Raw genomic sequence first — 17,853 nt, forward strand, 5'->3', positions numbered from 1 at the left:
AGCATTTTTTATTAATTCATTGATCATCTCTTTTAATTTTGACCGAGTAGTCAATCGTTTATTTATTAAATATCAATTACATATAGACAGTCTATATTGTTTTAGTTATGAGTTTTTGTGAAGTAAATAACTACCTAAATTATGCAGTACAAAACAGATCATCTTTACCGTTTTATTCCTTTTTTTTTTACATTATTACGTGTCGTAAAACACAGAATCGCGTCGTGTCAACAGATTGCAACGTTTGCGGTTTAATTCATAGTTTTAGACGGATGAGTATCCTTCTTCAAAAAGTTATTCCTGTTTCATAGTTACTGTATGTTTGAAAAGCACCTTGCTTGAATGTAACTTTTGTGCACATCTCCAGATTGAACTGTAGGGGGCAACACTAAACTGAACAGCTCGAGATGAGTGTACCGATGAACTACAAGAGAAGAAGAGAAAAACCTCTGGCGCGCCAGTGCTGTTGTCAAATCGTGTGAATGCAGTGCAATGTGAGGATTTTTGTCAATAACAGTTGATCGCATTGCATGATTCTTTTATGAACTGTTGCTGAAGGACTATGGTTGTTTCTACAAATATGCCGAACACGTGGACTCGGAGTGCTGTTGCTTTTTGAATGTGAGCAGTGTGAAAATGCCTCTTCTTAAATTGAGAGGAGTCAATGTGGACTTTCCATTCACTCCATACCCGTGCCAGGAGGACTACATGAGTAAAGTCATCGAGTGCCTGCAGGATGTGAGGATAATATATATAGTCATATATAAAAGTCACGTGTTATTGTAGAACATCAATCAAATTATAAAGTTATAAGTTTTCATTGTTTTAAACTTAAATAACTTTTTTCATTTGAATTCTCTAAGTGTCATAATATTGGATTTCTTCTTGTTCACTCATCCTGATTTATATGTAATATGCAGACTGTGGAATTGTAATGTACTGATTTAGCAGAACTGATTCATGCAAGGTCACACTGTGCTGTTCATTTTCCTTTAATTGTAATGATTTGCCTTGTTTCAGAAAGTAAATGGAGTTCTTGAAAGTCCCACTGGCACAGGTAAAACGCTTTGTCTGCTGTGTTCGACACTCGGGTGGAGAGACAACTTTAAAGACACCATCTCTGCCCGCAAGATTGCTGAAAGATTGGGAGGTGCTGAGATGTTCTCAGACAGACCAATGTCATCATGGGGAACTTCAGCCACGGACGGAGACACACCAAGTATGGTCCATACATTACTTTAGCGTTAATACCCTATTTTAATATTTATTATTATTTGTTCATGTGACATAAGAGACTCCAGTAGAAGCTGCGAGGAGATTAACCTATAATGCTATTTTTCTTTTGGGTAAGCTTACTACAGTGATATCCCCAAGATCATTTATGCATCCAGAACACATTCCCAGCTAACACAGGTCATAGCTGAGCTGAAGAACACATCATACAGGTTTACTTCTTAACTTATTTAGTGGAATGATTTTTTGTTTTATGCAGGATGCATTAAACAATAGGCTGTTTTGATTCTGTCTTATTCTTTACAGGCCAAAGATTTGTGTTTTAGGATCTAGAGAGCAGCTTTGCATAAACCAGGAGGTGATGAAACATGAGAGCAACCACATTAAGGTATAAACACCAACCCGGTTAAGGAACCAGGTTAAGGCTGTCAAACGATGAATCTCGATTAATCAGATCCAGAATTAAAGTTTGTGTTTCCATAATATATGTCTGTCTACTGTGTATATTCATTTTGTGTTTATAATCATATAGACATACATATTAAGGAAATATTTGCATATATATGTTAATTTTTTATAATTAAGAGTATATATTAATTAATTATTAATAGTTCATTTTTATATTTTATGTATTTCTTAAATACTGTATATGCATGTATTTGTATGTGTTTAAATACAAAATGAATATGCACAGTTCACAGACTCAAACTTTATTCTGAATGCGATTAATCATTTGACAGCCCTAAACCAGATTTGGATCTTAACACATTAATGAAAGCATCATGTCTCTTCCACAGGTCCACATGTGTAGAGCAAAAGTGTCGACACGCTCCTGTATGTTTTATAACAATGTTGATGGTATGAAACAAACATTGATGACATGATAATTTAAATGTTATTATTTGCTAATGTCTGTTTTATAATTGTATTTTTGGTTTTAAAATTTAGAGAAAAGCACTGACAAGGACATCCTGAATTCTATACTTGATGTGGAGGATCTAGTGAAAATTGGCAAAAAGCAAAAGTAAGGCATTAACGTATGTGTCTGTAGAAATCTGGTCTTGTCTCACATGTTTACAATGAGTTGTGAATAGTGACATTGATCGGGTTGTTTGTTTGTAGAGTTTGTCCATACTACCTGTCACGTTCACTCAAACAACACGCTGATATCATCTTCATGCCCTACAACTACCTGCTTGATCCAAAGGTGAGATACCCCAATACAATATTTTTGACATACAATATAAATTAAATTGTGTATTTTCTTATATTCGTAGTTGTGTTATATTTATTTATAATCTTTAGGAAAATGCTTTGTGCTATATTGTGACGATTGGATATGATTTTTATTTGATATAAAGAGTCGAAGAGCACACAACATCGAGCTGAAAGGAGCTGTAGTTATTTTTGATGAAGCTCATAATGTAGTAAGTGTCAAAGATCTACGGCTATGTGGCCATTTTCAGTCATTTCAACTAAGAACTTATTTATTTGTGTCTTTTTTAATGTTCTGTCCAACATTTGTCTATGCTTCTAGGAGAAAATGTGTGAGGAGTCTACCTCATTTGACGTCACACCATATGACCTGATATCTGCCATTGAGGCTGTGGATAGAATCCTGCGAGAACAAACATCAGAAATCAGCAAAACAGAATCTGCTGAGGATTTTAATGTGGAGTCACTAAACTCTGGTTAGATTCTCATGAATTTGGTTGTTTAATGTTATCTAAATTTATCTCGCAAACATACCAGCAGACAAAATGTAGATTTGGTTGTATTCTATTTAATACAGTTTCAATATGATAAGGATCTCTTCTCTTATTTCCTTTCAACAGGATTAAAACTGGACCTTAATACAATTGCTAAAATAAAACGTAGGTTGCTAAAATTTTTAATTGTGTCGGTAATAATAGGGCTGTCAAATGATAAATCACATCCACAATAAAGGTCGGTGTTCACATAATATATATCTGTGTTTACTGTGCATATTCATTTTGTATTTTTAAAAACATACACATGCATGCATTTTTAAGAAAAATAGAAAAATGAATAAATGTTTATATAATTTTAATTATGGGTAAATATAAATAAATAAATATAAATATTTCATAAACATTTATAAGTGTGTGTTTATAAAAACAAAATTAATATGCACAGTACACATTTATATTATATACACAAACTTTTATTCTGGATGCGATTAATCGTTTGACAGTACTTATTTGAAGCCTTCCAAGATATTTTCATATTAATGTTATTTAATACATTGTAGCTCAGTATAAATTATTAAAAACATTTGAGATTAATAATATGTAAATGATGTTCTAGAAATTTTAATGGATCTGGAATCATCTATTAATGGTTTTGAGATGCCAGGAAATAATCAAGGTATAACCAAACCTGGCAGGTGAGTATTTTCTGATTCCTCATTGAACCTTTGTTCTAAATTAATTTGAACTGTCAGTCAACTTTATGTATAAGCCAATTTAATTAAGTGGTTATTTTGTCTTTTTTAAGCTTCATTTATGAGCTTTTTCAGATGGCTCATGTGAACTTTGAGACTAAGACAGCTGTAGTGGAGGCCATGGATCAGATCACAGGATATTTAGCTGGAAGTGAGTATTTTTGAAAGATCTCTACAAATTTGGCTCCCAGTGAAAATACCGTATGTATGGACCCATATGTGAACATGATGTTTGCAGAACCTGGTGTATTCCTGAATACCAGCGGACTCCAGAAAGTTGCAGATATTATACAGGTCAGCAGTACAGAGCACATTACAGGGACATTAAAGTTGATTTATTTCTACTGGATTCTGATTGTGTTCTGTTTATCCTGATGGAGTCAGTTAGTGTTTGCAGCAGAACCTCCAGAGGGCGGCAAAAAACCACAGACAGCAGACACAATGAAGCAGTTTAAGGTTTGCTCTAAATGTTTCACACATTACTACTGCAAGGCAAAAGTAACATGAAGTTTACAGAACAAGTGGCTCTTTTAGCCTTTTTACTCAGCTGCTCTTTTATTTGTAGTTGTACTGGTGCCAGTAAGACAGTCTTTCTTTTTATAAATTTGTAGTCTATAGTCAATACAGCTTTCCTGTAACTCAGTGGTTAGAGCATTGCGTTAACAACGCAAGGTTGTGTGTTCCATCCCAGGGGATTGCAAATTCCTATGTAAAATGTATAGGATAATGCAATGTAAGTCGCTTTGGATAAAAGCGCCTGCCAAATGCCTAAATGTAAATGTAAATACAAATATGACAAATGCAGATTCGCGTAAGATGTTGATTTGTTTATTTCTTCTCTTTCATTTCCCTTCTCATTCTCAATACAGGTTCACATTCATCCAGACACCAGCAGCTTCAAGAAAAAACAAACTGCCGATGTTTGGGCTTCATCCTCTACTAAAAAACAAGGTATGAGACTTGCTTAACAAGGAGAGTAATATGTAGCACAGTGGGTTTCTTTTGACCTCTTTATTGACCTCTTGCATCTTGGAAACATCTGATGTTTTACTGTAGTTTTCTTTAATGATGTAGGTAGTCTTTAATAAACATTTTGGTAAATGTTTATGTGAAACATTTATGATAAACTGTTATATGCAAAGATCACAGACTAAACAGATTTATTTTTCAGGTGTGCTGGGATATTTCAACAAATGACAATATTCACATTTAGCTGTGGGTGGGATTCATACCAAAAAGTGAAAATGTACATCTGTGTGACTTAGAACACGAGCTTAAATCCTAAATGATACTTAACACAGCTTTCCAATCTTTTTCGGAAGTGTGCTGTCATGAAGGCAAAAGTAAAGTAAAAAAATCAAAAAAATTTCACAATGTCCCAATAGTGCTGTTTATTAAAAGCAAAATTATTGAAGGGCAAATCATTTAATCAATTTTGTTCCTCGATATCCCAACGGAGCTATTGTACCAAAACAATTAGCCACTCAAGGTTGTGTAGTTTGTCATGTCTGTTTTGTTGTCTCTCACTTTATTGCTTTAAGTGTTGTTTGCATTAAATATTCTAACTCCCTGCAACATATAAACAAAGCTCGATCTCACATTTTAAACTTGCATGTCAAAGCTATAAAAGATTCAAATGGTTTGTGTATATTTCATAGGGAATGTTCTGAGTTACTGGTGTTTCTCTCCGGGGTTCAGCATGCAGGAATTGCTCAGACAGGAAGTGCGCAGCGTCATTCTCACCAGCGGGACTCTCTCGCCGCTCTCATCATTCACCTGTGAAATGCAAATGTTTGTACAGCTCTCTCTTGGGTTTGTCAGCTGATGCAAGTTGGAGTCTCTGCTCACTGTTCTTCTGTTTTCCTCAGTCCTTTTCCCGTATCCCTGGAGAATCCTCACGTCATTCAGCGTGATCAGATCTTCGTCAGCATCATTGATAAAGGCCCAGACGGAGTGAAGTTGAGCACAGCGTTTGACAGGAGGTGGGGCTCGATCAAACATGGTTTAACCACTCTGATATTGACCATTTATTGGCAGACATGCTGCTTCTCTGAAAGAAACGGTGTACCCTAAAATGTAAATTCTCAAAAAGATATTTTGAAAAATGTTGGAAGCCAAACAACGGCGGTACCCATTGACTTGCATTGGTTTTTTGTCCATAAGGTAGAAGTGAATGGGGACCGCTGTTGTTCGGAGACCTGCATTCTTCCAAATATCTTCTTTTATGTTCTACTCTTAAACCACAATATTCAAATAATAGTTTATTCAGCTCAGATGTGTTTTTGAACACGACTCTGTTTTTTTTTTAAAGGTTTGTTCCTGAAAACATGTCTTCTATGGGAAACACTGTTGGTGAGTCAAACATTATGTTATATGATGGTTTGATGATTGGGATGATTTGATCTGGTTATCAGTATTATGGTTGTTTATTGTTGTGTTTCAGTCAATCTGTCAAGGGTGGTTCCTCATGGACTGCTGGTGTTTTTCCCCTCATATCCGGTCATGGACAAGACTATGGAGTTCTGGAGGGTGAGTGTCTGTATGTATTTCTGTCTGAACAACTGAGACTTTGAAATGTTAAATGTTGTTACAACATAAGTGATCAGTAAAAGTCATTCCAAACCTGTATGACTTTCTTTCTTCTGCAGAAACCAAAAGAAGATATTTTTTAATGTTGTTGGTAACAGAAAATTGTTGGTCCCGATCGACTTCCATTGTATGGCACAAACCAAGTGACATTTCTCAAAATATCTTTGTAACACTATTCAGACATGGAAGGAAGGAGTCGGGAACCGGAAGACATTTTAAAACATTTAATAAAGTAATATAACAGCCGGCGGCCCCTCACGGACGACCGCCGGCTAACAAACAAACCAAAACATAACAGCCGGCGGCCCCTCACGGACGACCGCCGGCGAACAACAACACAGTAAAACATATACATGTACAAACACTTCGCGCCCGGTCCTCTCTCCTCGACGGTCCGGTCGCTCGTTCCTTTTATATGCTCCCAATCTCCTACTTGATTCGAGCCCGGTGTGCGCACAGCTGGCGCTTATTCACAATTACCCACCGGTCTCGAACCACGGTCTCGCCCCGTCTACTCCACTACAATCTTATTTTGAGTTCCACAGAAGAAAGAGTCATATACATGTTTTGAATGACATAAGGGTGAATATTTAAGTGACCTATCCCTTTAAGTATCCATTTTTCTATTCTCTTAGGCTAATGGACATGCAGATCGCATTGAACACATGAAGCCCATATTTATAGAACCCAGGGGCAAAGGCACATTCACAGAGGTAACCGGTCCTGCTTATGGGTAATAATGTTTATGGGTAATAATAAGTTATGGGTAATAACTTGGCTATAAGAATAAGCAAGAAGGTCATAAAATAATAATGCTAACACAGCCTGACTCTCTCAAGCTGTCAATCAAACCGCCCTGTGTTTCTCTGTAAGGTTATTGATGGTTACTATGATAAGGTGAACGACCCGAAATCCAGTGGAGGAAGCTTCTTCGCCGTGTGTAGAGGAAAGGTTAGACCATAAAACTTTCACAATGTTGTTATTGTGATCACTGGGGTTTCAGAAAAAATCTCTTACACCAACACATTTGGTTTTGTTGTTTCATCAGGCAAGCGAAGGGTTGGATTTTGCTGACACGTACGGTCGAGGGGTCGTGATCACTGGACTTCCTTTCCCCCCCAGAATGGATCCCAGAGTGGTGCTTAAGATGCAGTATTTGGACGAGATGTGCAGAAATAAAACCAGCGGAGTGAAGGTACTTGATCTTTAAGATCCTCGCTAGTGGTTTAGCAGTGCATTGCAGATATTCTTCTCAGATACAGACCTTTGCATAACATATAGACTCATCTAAAATCAGATACAGCACTTATGGTATGTCTGGTTGTTCAGTATCTGTCTGGACAGGAGTGGTACAGACAGCAGGCGTCTCGAGCTGTCAATCAAGCTATAGGCAGAGTGATCCGCCACAGAGACGACTTCGGTGCCATCTTTCTCTGTGACCAAAGGTCAGGGGTTACACTGGAACATCTGCTTTTGATTGAGGACAATTGTATCATAAAATAATGTTTGAGTTTGTAATTCAGATTCAAAAGCACAGAAGCCCGGAATCAGCTTCCTTCGTGGGTGAGACCGTACGTTCAAACATACGATAGCTTCGGTACCATGGTCCGCGATGTTGTTCAGTTCTTTCGCACTGTGCAGAAAAACGTAAGTCTGCTTGTTTGTATCATGTCTTGAACTTCCACAATTCCAACTTTTATTGGGGCTGACACGCACCTTTGATTTGTGTTTCAGAGACCAGTGCCTATGAAAAAAGGAAGAGTGGAGGGGTGTAAGAGTCAGTGTCCAGGCTCCAGCCGTCCTGTTAGCAATGGCTGGCTCAGTGACCCCTCACAAAAGGCCAAAGCCATAGACGCGCACGTCCCCAGCTTAAAGAGGAGAAAATTGGGTGAGCTCACCTCTATTTCTCTTTTTTTGGGCAAAAGGTTTGTCAGAGGTTCAGGGGGAAATGTTTTTGTTACTGTAAAACATATTCCAAAAGGCAATTCAAAGTCATAATGATGTCGCCATCAGTGCCATTAGTGACCTCTTTGGATTTCCAACTTGGTCCATATTCTCATTGAAATGGTAATCGATATAGAAGTTGAGTAATTAAGCAATAATTTAACATGTAATCTCATTCCGAGTCAGTGATTAAGATATAAAGCCAAGCTAAATCAATTATGCATTAGCATAGATTTTAATAACAAAATGTGGAATTTAACTTACAGTAAATATTCATTTTACTTATGTTTGTACACAGTATTCAAGTTACATAATTTGTAATAATTTCACAAAGGCATTGTTTTTAACTAACTGCTGTCGGTTTGGTTTGATGCAAGTCTTGATATAATGTTTCCGAGTTAGATGAGCATTCTGGACGTGATGGAACGGCCAAACTTTGCATTCAGTATGAGATGGAGATGACAAGTAAGAAGAAACCAGTCAGTTTGCTGGATGCCCTGGAGTACAGCAACAACAAAGGAGAGACAGAAGACAGTATGGTTGGAGAAGAAAGGGTGAGAGGAGAATTTTTACATTGTACAAATAAAGGGTACAGTCAACGAAACTAGGGAATACATATTGCTATACTCTGACAATAGCAAAACACAACAACATACACACACACACACAGACACATTAAAGGATTAGTTCACCTTCAATATGAAAATATTGTCATTTTCAGTTCAATGCTGTATGACTTTCTTTCTTCTGCAAAACTTTTGTGTTTTACTATTGTAACCTATACAAGTGAATAGGGGGCTGTGCTGTTCTGTTACCAACATTTTTCTAAATATCTTCTTTTGTGTTATGCGGTAGAAAGTCATACAGGTTTGAAATTGCAAGAGGGTGAGTAAATTATGCCAAAATTTTCATTTCGAAGGTACACTACTCCTTTAAAGGAGCCTATGGCTGCGGAAAAATTAAGAGACCATTTCAAAATTATTTTACATTTTTCTGAATTTACTTGATAATATGCACATTAGCGAGGTGACGTTCCATTTCCCTAGAGCTAGATTCCACGTCCAGGAATCGGATGGTCGAGGCCCCTGCCTTCGACTGCCGCCCGATCCACTAAGCATCGGTCCCTTACGGTCCCTCCTGCAGGTGGTGGGTCCACGGGAGGGTGGCCCCACGTCGCTCCTTCTGGCTGAGCCCGGCTGGACCCCATGGGGGGGGCCCGACCACCAGGCGCTCGCATACAAGCCCCAACCCTGGGCCTGGCTCCAGGGTGGGGCCCCGACTGCGCCATGCCGGGCGACATCACGGTCCTCCAATTTGTAGTCATCAAGCCCACTTCAGGTGGGTGGAGAGTCTGGGGGTCTTGTTCACAAATGAGGGAAGGGTGGAATGGGAGATTGACAGACGGATCGGTGCAGCTTCTGCAGTAATGTGGTCGCTGTACCGGTCTGTCATGGTGAAGCAGGAGCTGAGCCGCAAGGCGAAGCTCTCGATTTACCGGTCAATCTACGTTCCTACTCTCACCTAAGGTCATGAGCTGTGGGTCATGACCGAAAGGACAAGATCCTGGATACAGGCGGCCGAAAAGAGCTTCTCCGCAGGGTGGCTGGGCGATCCCTTAGAGATAGGGTGAGAAGCTCAGTCACTCGAGAGGAGCTCAGTGTAGAGCCGCTGCTCCTCCACATCGAGAGGGGAAAGCTGAGGTGGCTCGGGCATCTTTTCTGGATGCCCCCTGGACGTCTTCCCGGGAAGGTGTTCCGGGCATGTCCCACCGGGAGGAGACCCCGGGGAAAACCTAGGACACGCTGGAGGGACTATGTCTCCCGGCTGGCCTGGGAACGCCTCGGTGTCCCCCCGGAAGAGCTGGAGGAAGTGTCTAGGGAGAGGGAAGTCTGGGCATCCCTGCTTAGACTGCTGCCCCCGCGACCCGGCCCAGGATAAGCGGAAGAAAATCGATGGATGGATGGAATATGTACATTATTTATTTAGGTAAAATAATATTTTTGTTTAATTCTGTGAACTAATAAAAACATTTCTCCTAATTATCAAACAAAAAGTATTTTTTTATTTGCATTTATTAGTAGAAAATTAAAACTGGAGTTTTCTGTATTTTTTTAGAAACAACTAATGCAAAGGAAGCAGGCTCATATTCACTTTTAACCAACACAACACTAATATTTCTACATGTATTTAGGAAAGGTTCAAAAATATGTTTTTATGATAACCTTGATTTTTATCATAGTTGTCATGTGTCTTGTCATGCTTGTCAATGTTTCACATTGCTCTTGAAGGATTTTGTCACTGGACTGGAATGTCCAGAATACATCTAGAAATGTTGAAACATGAAAATGTGGAGTGGTCTCTTAATTTCTTCTCTGGCCGTATTTTTGTTCTTTATATTAATGAAAAAGGGTATCTTCTGTTTTTTACAGAGAAAAAATAAAATAAAACCGTGTTAAAATATGGAAATGGTTATGACATTTTTGGGTGACTTTTTAACTTCAACAACTGGTTTTTTCATAAATGTTTAGTTCAAGGTGAGGAAGATGAACCTGAAAGAAATTGTTCAGCCAGTGCTTATTTTATGAGGACAAAGCTCCACTTTTCTCAAAAACAGTTGAAATGAATTATCCATAAAATATTTTTTTGCAGGAATATGATAGTGTGAAAGAATAGTCTGGTGATTCATAATCATTTTCTGAATAATACCTTTGATCTCCTTTTAACGGCTTCTCTGATCTTTTTGTTTTCATATGATTATCTCATTGTCACTCATATTCAGAATCATTGCCGTATAATCCGATCTTCACTTTCACTTATTTTCCTTTCTCACATTGGTCTATGACCCTGCAGGCGAGTCGCTTATCTACGCTCTCACTTCAGCATGACAAACGTCTAGATGATGAATCGAGGGGTGGGAAACGGAAAATTAAAGTAGTTCAAGAACGGGTGAGAAATGCTTTTCTTTTTCATCTTGATTGGATTTGTGCCTGCTGTGTGCTTATGTCCTCTAGTTTATGTATTATTTGTCTGTTCTTTAGACAACAGTGGTTCCCAGTTCTGCTAAGACTGGTAAGGCCTTCATGATAGAGCTGAAAAGATGCTTAAGTCATGAGAACTTTAAGATCATCATGGTGGCGCTACAGGCGTACAAAGCAACAGACGACCTCAATGACCTTTTGACCAATGTGACTGAACCCCTCATACAAGACCCTAACACACACAGTCTGTTAAGAGGTAAAAAGCCTTAACTAGTATGTGCAAACAACTTCTATTTAATGTCTTCTGTTTTCTATTTTCTAAACAGTTTTTATGTCTTAGCAATAGAAGTTGGCAAATAAAGTTTTTAGATTCAATGTCTAAAACTCTTTGGCAAAGTGTATATTTTGGATGTTTTGACATTCTAAGTGACCTTTGCAGTTCACGTAAATAGTCCTTCAATGCTGAAATTTCATTTTTAAAAGTACAAATGTTTCATGCACTTTCCATTTATAAGAGGTCAGAAAAAGAGCACCAAAATCATTATAAAAGTTTTAGATGATTAAAAAATAAGATGGAGTGAAGTAAGCCACACCGCAGTCATTGCCTTAAATGTCATGTCAGTTGTCCACAGTATATATTTCTAAACTCGTGACTGGAATCAAAACTATCAAATATGAGATTTGCACTTAAGGGCATTACATTTTCTTCAGTAAATATTTTTTTGCCATGATTTTAACTAACCAATCAGTTTTTTAAGGTCTTTACCAGTTCATACGCCCGCACCATAAGAACGAATTTGATGAGCGTTGTTGCGGGTTAACGGGTGAAGGGTGTGGATATAAACCCGAACACTCGCTTTCTAGAGAAGAGAGAGAGACTCTCAGACAAAACACAGGTAATTAACCTTATCAGCAAATAATGTGAAAGTGCAATTTAGAGGTCATATCAAGGGAATCAAGAATAAATGTTATGTTTTAACTATTTTTTGTCAAAGTTGAAACGTCACAGGTAAACCCAACCGGTGACCAGCTGAATTTGAGCCGACAGCTGAACCAAGGTGGTTCTCACATGGGAACCATACAACTGAATGGAGGGGGTGGTAAAATTGGAGGTACAGTATATTGTTTAATAAATCTCCTGACTGATTCTTGAGACATGGGATAAAACATGTTAAGCGTCATTAATAGATTGAGATTCAAAACAGTCTATTGATGGAATAGAATCCAAACGATCAGTAAAAAACATTCTTCACATTATTTTGATGGTGTTGATTGTGACAACCTTTTAAGGAAATGTTATTATGGGTTTTGTGCCAGTATGTGAGAATCACTGTTATGCAAATATTCTCCGCCAAATGTATATACACGTAAATCTTTGAGTTGCTCTTATTTTGTGCAATTTTCTTATAGTCAATGTGAGAAATGAAGAGCAGAAGCCCCAAACATCCATCAAAGATGGTCTGTCCTGCTCGTCTTTTCTGTCAGACATTAGACAGGCCATTGGTGCAGAGAAAACTCGACAGATGTTTTTAGCCCTGCAGGCGTACAAAACAACAAACAATTATGAACAGTTGGTGTCAACCGTTGTGAGTTTATTGACAGAGAGAGATGAAGATATCACTCTACTAACACGTTAGTCCATTTCTGTTTTAATTCGTAATTGGTTTGACATATTTGTCAAATTTTGTATAAACTTTTTAATGGGATCTATATCTTTTGGAAATTTTGAAATCTGTTTGATTTGTGCTTGGTTTAGGGTTAGCAGTGCTCATTCGACCGCAGCACAGGACACAGTTTGATGAGTTGTTAAAATCTTTGACTGGAAATGATTCTGCTACACCTCAGGATTCAGACAGGGGAGCATCTGTTCAACCAAGTCAAGGTAGTTATTCCAGTATATTTTTATATGTTCATTTAGTTTGGAATTGTGTATTTTTGTTAATTTAGTAGTAAGTTTTTCTTAACTAAATTTTTCTTTACAGCTTCCCAGTTATCTGCAGGAAAGACTCAAAGAAAGATATCATCCTTTTTCTCCTGAATGGTGCTGGCAGGCTGTTCATTCATTTTGACCTGTTTTATTTGAAAAGCTCTTTGAGATGCTGAATCAATATCTCCACTTTTTTACTTAGACCATGCATATGATGTTTATCCAGGAAAATATACGTTGAAATGTTGCTCAACTGACATAATTATTACATATTATAATTAAATGTATTTTTCTATAAATAATGATTTTTAATAAATAAAAGTTGTTATAATTGTTTATTTCTTTGTATTGTGCATGCTTTTTTATTTAGAAAAAATAGTTTGAGGCAGGTGTCTGTGAATGCGCACACCTGTAATCCCCTTTACCAAAAAGTACAATTATCATAATTGTAATTATCAAATGATCAAATATATATATATATATATATATATATATATATATATGCATTGGAAAAAAAATACAATTCCCAAATAAGTTTTTAACATATTTTATGTAAATATGGCACCATTAAAAAGAACAGTAGTTCACGAACTCATCGAACTATGGTAAGGACAGTGAATAAAATACAAGCGTTACATAATTCGCAATAAAAAATAATAAAGCCGAGTTTTTAAATAAAAACACAGACCTCGATGAAGGTAATAAAATACATGTAATGGAATTAATAAATCAAAATAACCGTCTTTGTGTTTTTTTACAATATTTTATTGAAGATAACCGTACTGGATGACAGGAAGTGGTAAGTGATGACGACACTAAGGTCAAAGTTGAGCATCGCCCAATTGGAAACAGACGAACCTTACAGTCTGTCACTGAAGAAAATCAAAACAATGCCAAGGAGCCGATCAGCAGATTTTAAATGTAGGATTGTCAGTCATCTTTTGTCTGTATGTGACTAACTTACAGTTTGAAAGAAATTCTTGAGTTTGTGCGTTAACTGCTGGTTTAACTTCTAACGTTAGCATCAAAGCTAACCGGTATCAGTAACGTTACATGTAGTTCATTTCACACACTCAACTGATGATCTGCACCAGACACACTGACTGACAAGACGATTGATATATGCTGAAAATGTTAAAATAACAAAATTCATTTAAATCTGATCTATTCCTGTAGTTCACCCACAGTAAGATCCTGTCATCCAGGATCAGCTCTTCATCATCATGGATGAAAGCAGCCTGGAAGAAGCTATCAAGACCTACAGCGCTCAGCTCCAGCAAGTGGAAGTGGCGTTGGCCGCTGGTCTGGGTTCAGCTGAGCAAGCTGATCTTCTAAAACTAAAGGATGATCTTCAGCAGCTCATTGAACTCACAGAATCCAGCTTGGTGTCTGTCAAAAAGAGCCTGTTGCTGGCATCCCTGGAGGATCACTTCACAAACCAAAGTGTCTCATCAGTTACTCATGAAACCTATAAGGAAAACACTCTTGGTGATGAGTTTGCTGCTTTCTACTCTGAACTGACAGAGAACCCTGCTGAGATGAGACAGAACAGTGAACCTGATGAAGAGCAGGAGGAGAACGGAGTGGAACAAGAGGATCTAAGTGGAACAAAAGTGCAAGCTCCGTATCGTACGTCGTGGGGAACGTTAGAGTACCACAACGCCATGGTTGTCTGCCCCGAGGAGCCTGAAGGGGACGAGGCTCGAGTCAGAGTGTTTTTTCTTCATCCCACCAACAAATCAATGAAAGCCTGTGGCTTCTACCTAGAGGACAAATGTCGTTTCTTGGACAACTGCAGGTACAGCCAAACCCATTTTTATTTAATACTCCATCAGTATTAGCATTTTAAAAGGAGTTTGTTAAGTGTATTTGAATTCACATACGATATCGTTCTGTTCACAAATATCGGCCAATTAATAAACCTGTATAATATACCAGTTTAACACTAACTAAAATGGTGTATGTGTGTATGTCAGGTACTCTCATGGTGAGGTGGTGTGTGTTTCTGAACTACGGGACTTCCTGGAGGCTGACATCAGTAACATGGAGTCAGGCTCTGCGTGTTTGGCCAAGCACGAAGATGGCATCTGGTACCCAGCCAGAATATCAGGTGCAAGACTAGAGTTATTTCACCACCATCAGGTAAAAACAGAAGTACAGATTGCTACATGAAAGTTTGTTTGTTACAATAAGACAGAGAGGTATTTTATTGAACCTTTAAGACAAATTTAATAAATAAAAAAAAGCTGAAACAAAACACAACTATAAATACACACAGTCAGGTGAAACGTGCAAAGTTGCGAGACGTAACAACTGTGCTTCTCTGTTTTCAGAAATTGAAGGTGGTTTTTACACAGTGAAATTTAACTCGCTCCTGTTGAAAGAGGCTGTGCTGGAGGCTGATGGAGTCATACCTCCTCTTCGTCAGGACGATTCTTCCTCATCGGACTCAGAGGATGATTCTGACCAGTGTGATGGTGGCTATGCTAAAGGTTTGATTATATACAAAAGAGAAGACTTACATGTTTGAGCACGTTAAATTCAATTTTTAAAAAGTAGTAGAAACTCATTTCAGACATGTAAGCATATACCTTTAGATCAAAACATTTTTAAGATAATAAAACATTTCACTCAAGTATCTAAAACCATATGTTTTTATTTGTTGCATATTGACATGTTTTCATGACAGTTAAGCACAAGTCTTCTTTACTAATTTAACATGACATTTATTAATTAATTATAATGTATTATTTAATCTAATTATTTAACAATTTATTATTTATTTATTAATCTCCGTTTATACATTGTGATAATATGTGTTATTTATGTAAGCAGTTTGAATATTTAAACAGTTTTAAGTATAATTCAATATAAAATGCATTACAGTTATTGTGTGAACTGTGGGAAATTCTGACCTTTTATAGAATAATTTCCCCCAAAATCTGCTGAAATGATTAAAATGGTCAAATAAATTCAAGGAAAAAAGTTGTGCATGATACCCTATTACTAACATGCATGCATTTTTAATCATATATTTGATTTTTTTAAAGTGTTCGCTTCATCTAAAGAGGAGGACATGACAAAAGTAAACAGTGCTGAGTTTTGCGGTTGGGAGGCTCATACGCGTGGCATCGGCTCCAAACTACTGCTAAAAATGGGTTATGAGCTTGGGAAAGGTAAGTGTCGTTGTCACACATCAACATAATAAATAATAATTCGCATTGGGCCTAGCAATAATGATGGCTAGTTGCCGAAGGGTAATGAGGACAGTGAATATCTTTCTGGCTTTGGGCCTACAACAAAAGTCCTTATTGATGAGGCCTTCATAAGGATTTCTAACATATTTCTGACCGTGTATTTTCAGGTTTGGGGAAAACACTGTCTGGTCGAGTAGAGCCAGTTCAGGCAGTCGTTCTTCCAAAAGGCAATTCACTGGACCAGTGTGCCGAATTAACTCAGAGAAAAAAAGTAGCTGCAATCGTAGCTAAGGATAACCCAGCGTCCCGTAAACCAAAGACTAAAACGAAAAAGGCCTCTGTGTCGACACGACATAACGTTTTTGACTTTTTGAACTCCAAACTTAGCGATGAAGCTCAACCTGTGCCTCATTCATCAAGGTCATCTGTCGCTGGTGCTGAGGCCTACAGGGGGGGAAAAAGCACCAAGCGCTCCCTAAATGTTCGTCTGTTCCAGGCCACAGAAAAAGTAGCTCAGGTGGAGAAAGAAATTCAGCGGCTCACAGAGTCTCTCCGCAGACGAAATGGAAGGTAGGCTGTCCAGTTACTTCTTCCCCTTCCAGCTTTCCTTTTGTTTGATTTCATCGATTTTGTTATCTTTTTCAGTTTTTACTACAGAATTCTTTTATTTTTTTGTCTGTCCTCAGGGATGCTACAGTGGTCAGTCGAATAGAGGAGAAGCTCGCCGCATCTCGAAACTTGCTGGAGCAGCTGAAGGCACAGGAGCGGTCAATCCAGGGAGAACATAAGAAAGCAGACACACACAAGAAAATGACTGAATTCTGATAAAAAAACTTTTTTATACTGTTATTTTGTTTGTTATTGACAATTTTTTTATTTACCTATAGATAAATATTTTATTCAGTTTAAATTAAAGCTGTGTATGAATTAACATCAGGATGTCTATTCAGGATTCTTTTTGGTTCTCTAATGGCTGATATCTTGTAATGAACTTTGCTGTGTCCCACATGGGGAAATATTTCAGTTGTTTTCAACATTTCCTGGGCTAAGGCTTAAACTCTTTGTTTTATGGAAGCATGAAATAAAACCGTTTCATACACAAAACAGTATTTTTAGTTTTGTATTTAAGCTCTATATTTCTGAAGCCAGAAGTTTCTTCCATTTTGAATGTCTGTTATTATGATTAGATCATTGATATTCACAATGTGTGTTAAAGATTTATTCTTGCTAATGGATGAGAGCAACACAGGAACCAATCTCCAGCAACAGAGATCAATGAGATTTATTGTAACTAAATGTTATGTCAAAATGTTATACTTCATATATTTAGCTAACATAATCAATGTCATGGACAAACTGCTCCACGACTTGATTTTCCTTTAACCAATATTGACTCAATAATTCCTTTAAATGTCTTATTTTGTTTGATTCTACACTGATTTGTGATACCCAAAAAAGAAAAATATGTTTGCGTATTACATCGTCTATTACGGTATTTATCTGCGGCGATTTTAAAGTAAA

General features: G+C 37.6%; 2 protein-coding genes across 3 annotated transcripts; both read left to right on the top strand.

Annotated features, from left to right (window-relative positions):
• The first annotated feature begins 279 nt into the window (after positions 1-279).
• On the top strand, positions 280-13,473 carry rtel1 (regulator of telomere elongation helicase 1). Of its 2 annotated transcripts, none has more exons than XM_056735543.1 (33): positions 280-494; positions 1,021-1,219; positions 1,352-1,445; positions 1,540-1,621; positions 2,031-2,091; positions 2,182-2,257; positions 2,356-2,440; positions 2,595-2,660; positions 2,771-2,924; positions 3,069-3,107; positions 3,562-3,640; positions 3,751-3,848; positions 3,936-3,991; positions 4,082-4,153; positions 4,567-4,648; positions 5,356-5,488; positions 5,566-5,679; positions 6,009-6,049; positions 6,141-6,226; positions 6,922-6,999; positions 7,160-7,237; positions 7,335-7,481; positions 7,616-7,731; positions 7,810-7,933; positions 8,021-8,174; positions 8,633-8,784; positions 11,081-11,176; positions 11,269-11,464; positions 11,967-12,104; positions 12,204-12,320; positions 12,619-12,840; positions 12,965-13,090; positions 13,191-13,473. In XM_056735543.1, exons 1-33 carry the CDS (start codon positions 483-485, stop codon positions 13,244-13,246), a joined length of 3,429 nt encoding a protein of 1,142 aa, XP_056591521.1. In that variant the 5' UTR covers positions 280-482; the 3' UTR covers positions 13,247-13,473. The 2 variants fall into 2 exon arrangements, with proteins under 2 accessions (XP_056591521.1, XP_056591520.1); XM_056735542.1 differs by having other exon boundaries at positions 409-738.
• A 463-nt stretch (positions 13,474-13,936) lies between these two features.
• Positions 13,937-17,423, top strand: zgpat (zinc finger, CCCH-type with G patch domain). The gene is made up of 7 exons (XM_056734910.1): positions 13,937-14,056; positions 14,312-14,933; positions 15,112-15,245; positions 15,469-15,627; positions 16,186-16,311; positions 16,500-16,902; positions 17,019-17,423. The coding sequence occupies exons 2-7, from the start codon at positions 14,359-14,361 to the stop codon at positions 17,155-17,157; spliced, it is 1,536 nt and encodes a 511-aa protein (XP_056590888.1). The 5' UTR covers positions 13,937-14,056; positions 14,312-14,358; the 3' UTR covers positions 17,158-17,423.
• The last annotated feature ends 430 nt before the right edge of the window (positions 17,424-17,853 follow it).

This window comes from Triplophysa dalaica, chromosome 21, assembly GCF_015846415.1.
Source record: "Triplophysa dalaica isolate WHDGS20190420 chromosome 21, ASM1584641v1, whole genome shotgun sequence".
NCBI lineage: Eukaryota > Metazoa > Chordata > Actinopteri > Cypriniformes > Nemacheilidae > Triplophysa > Triplophysa dalaica.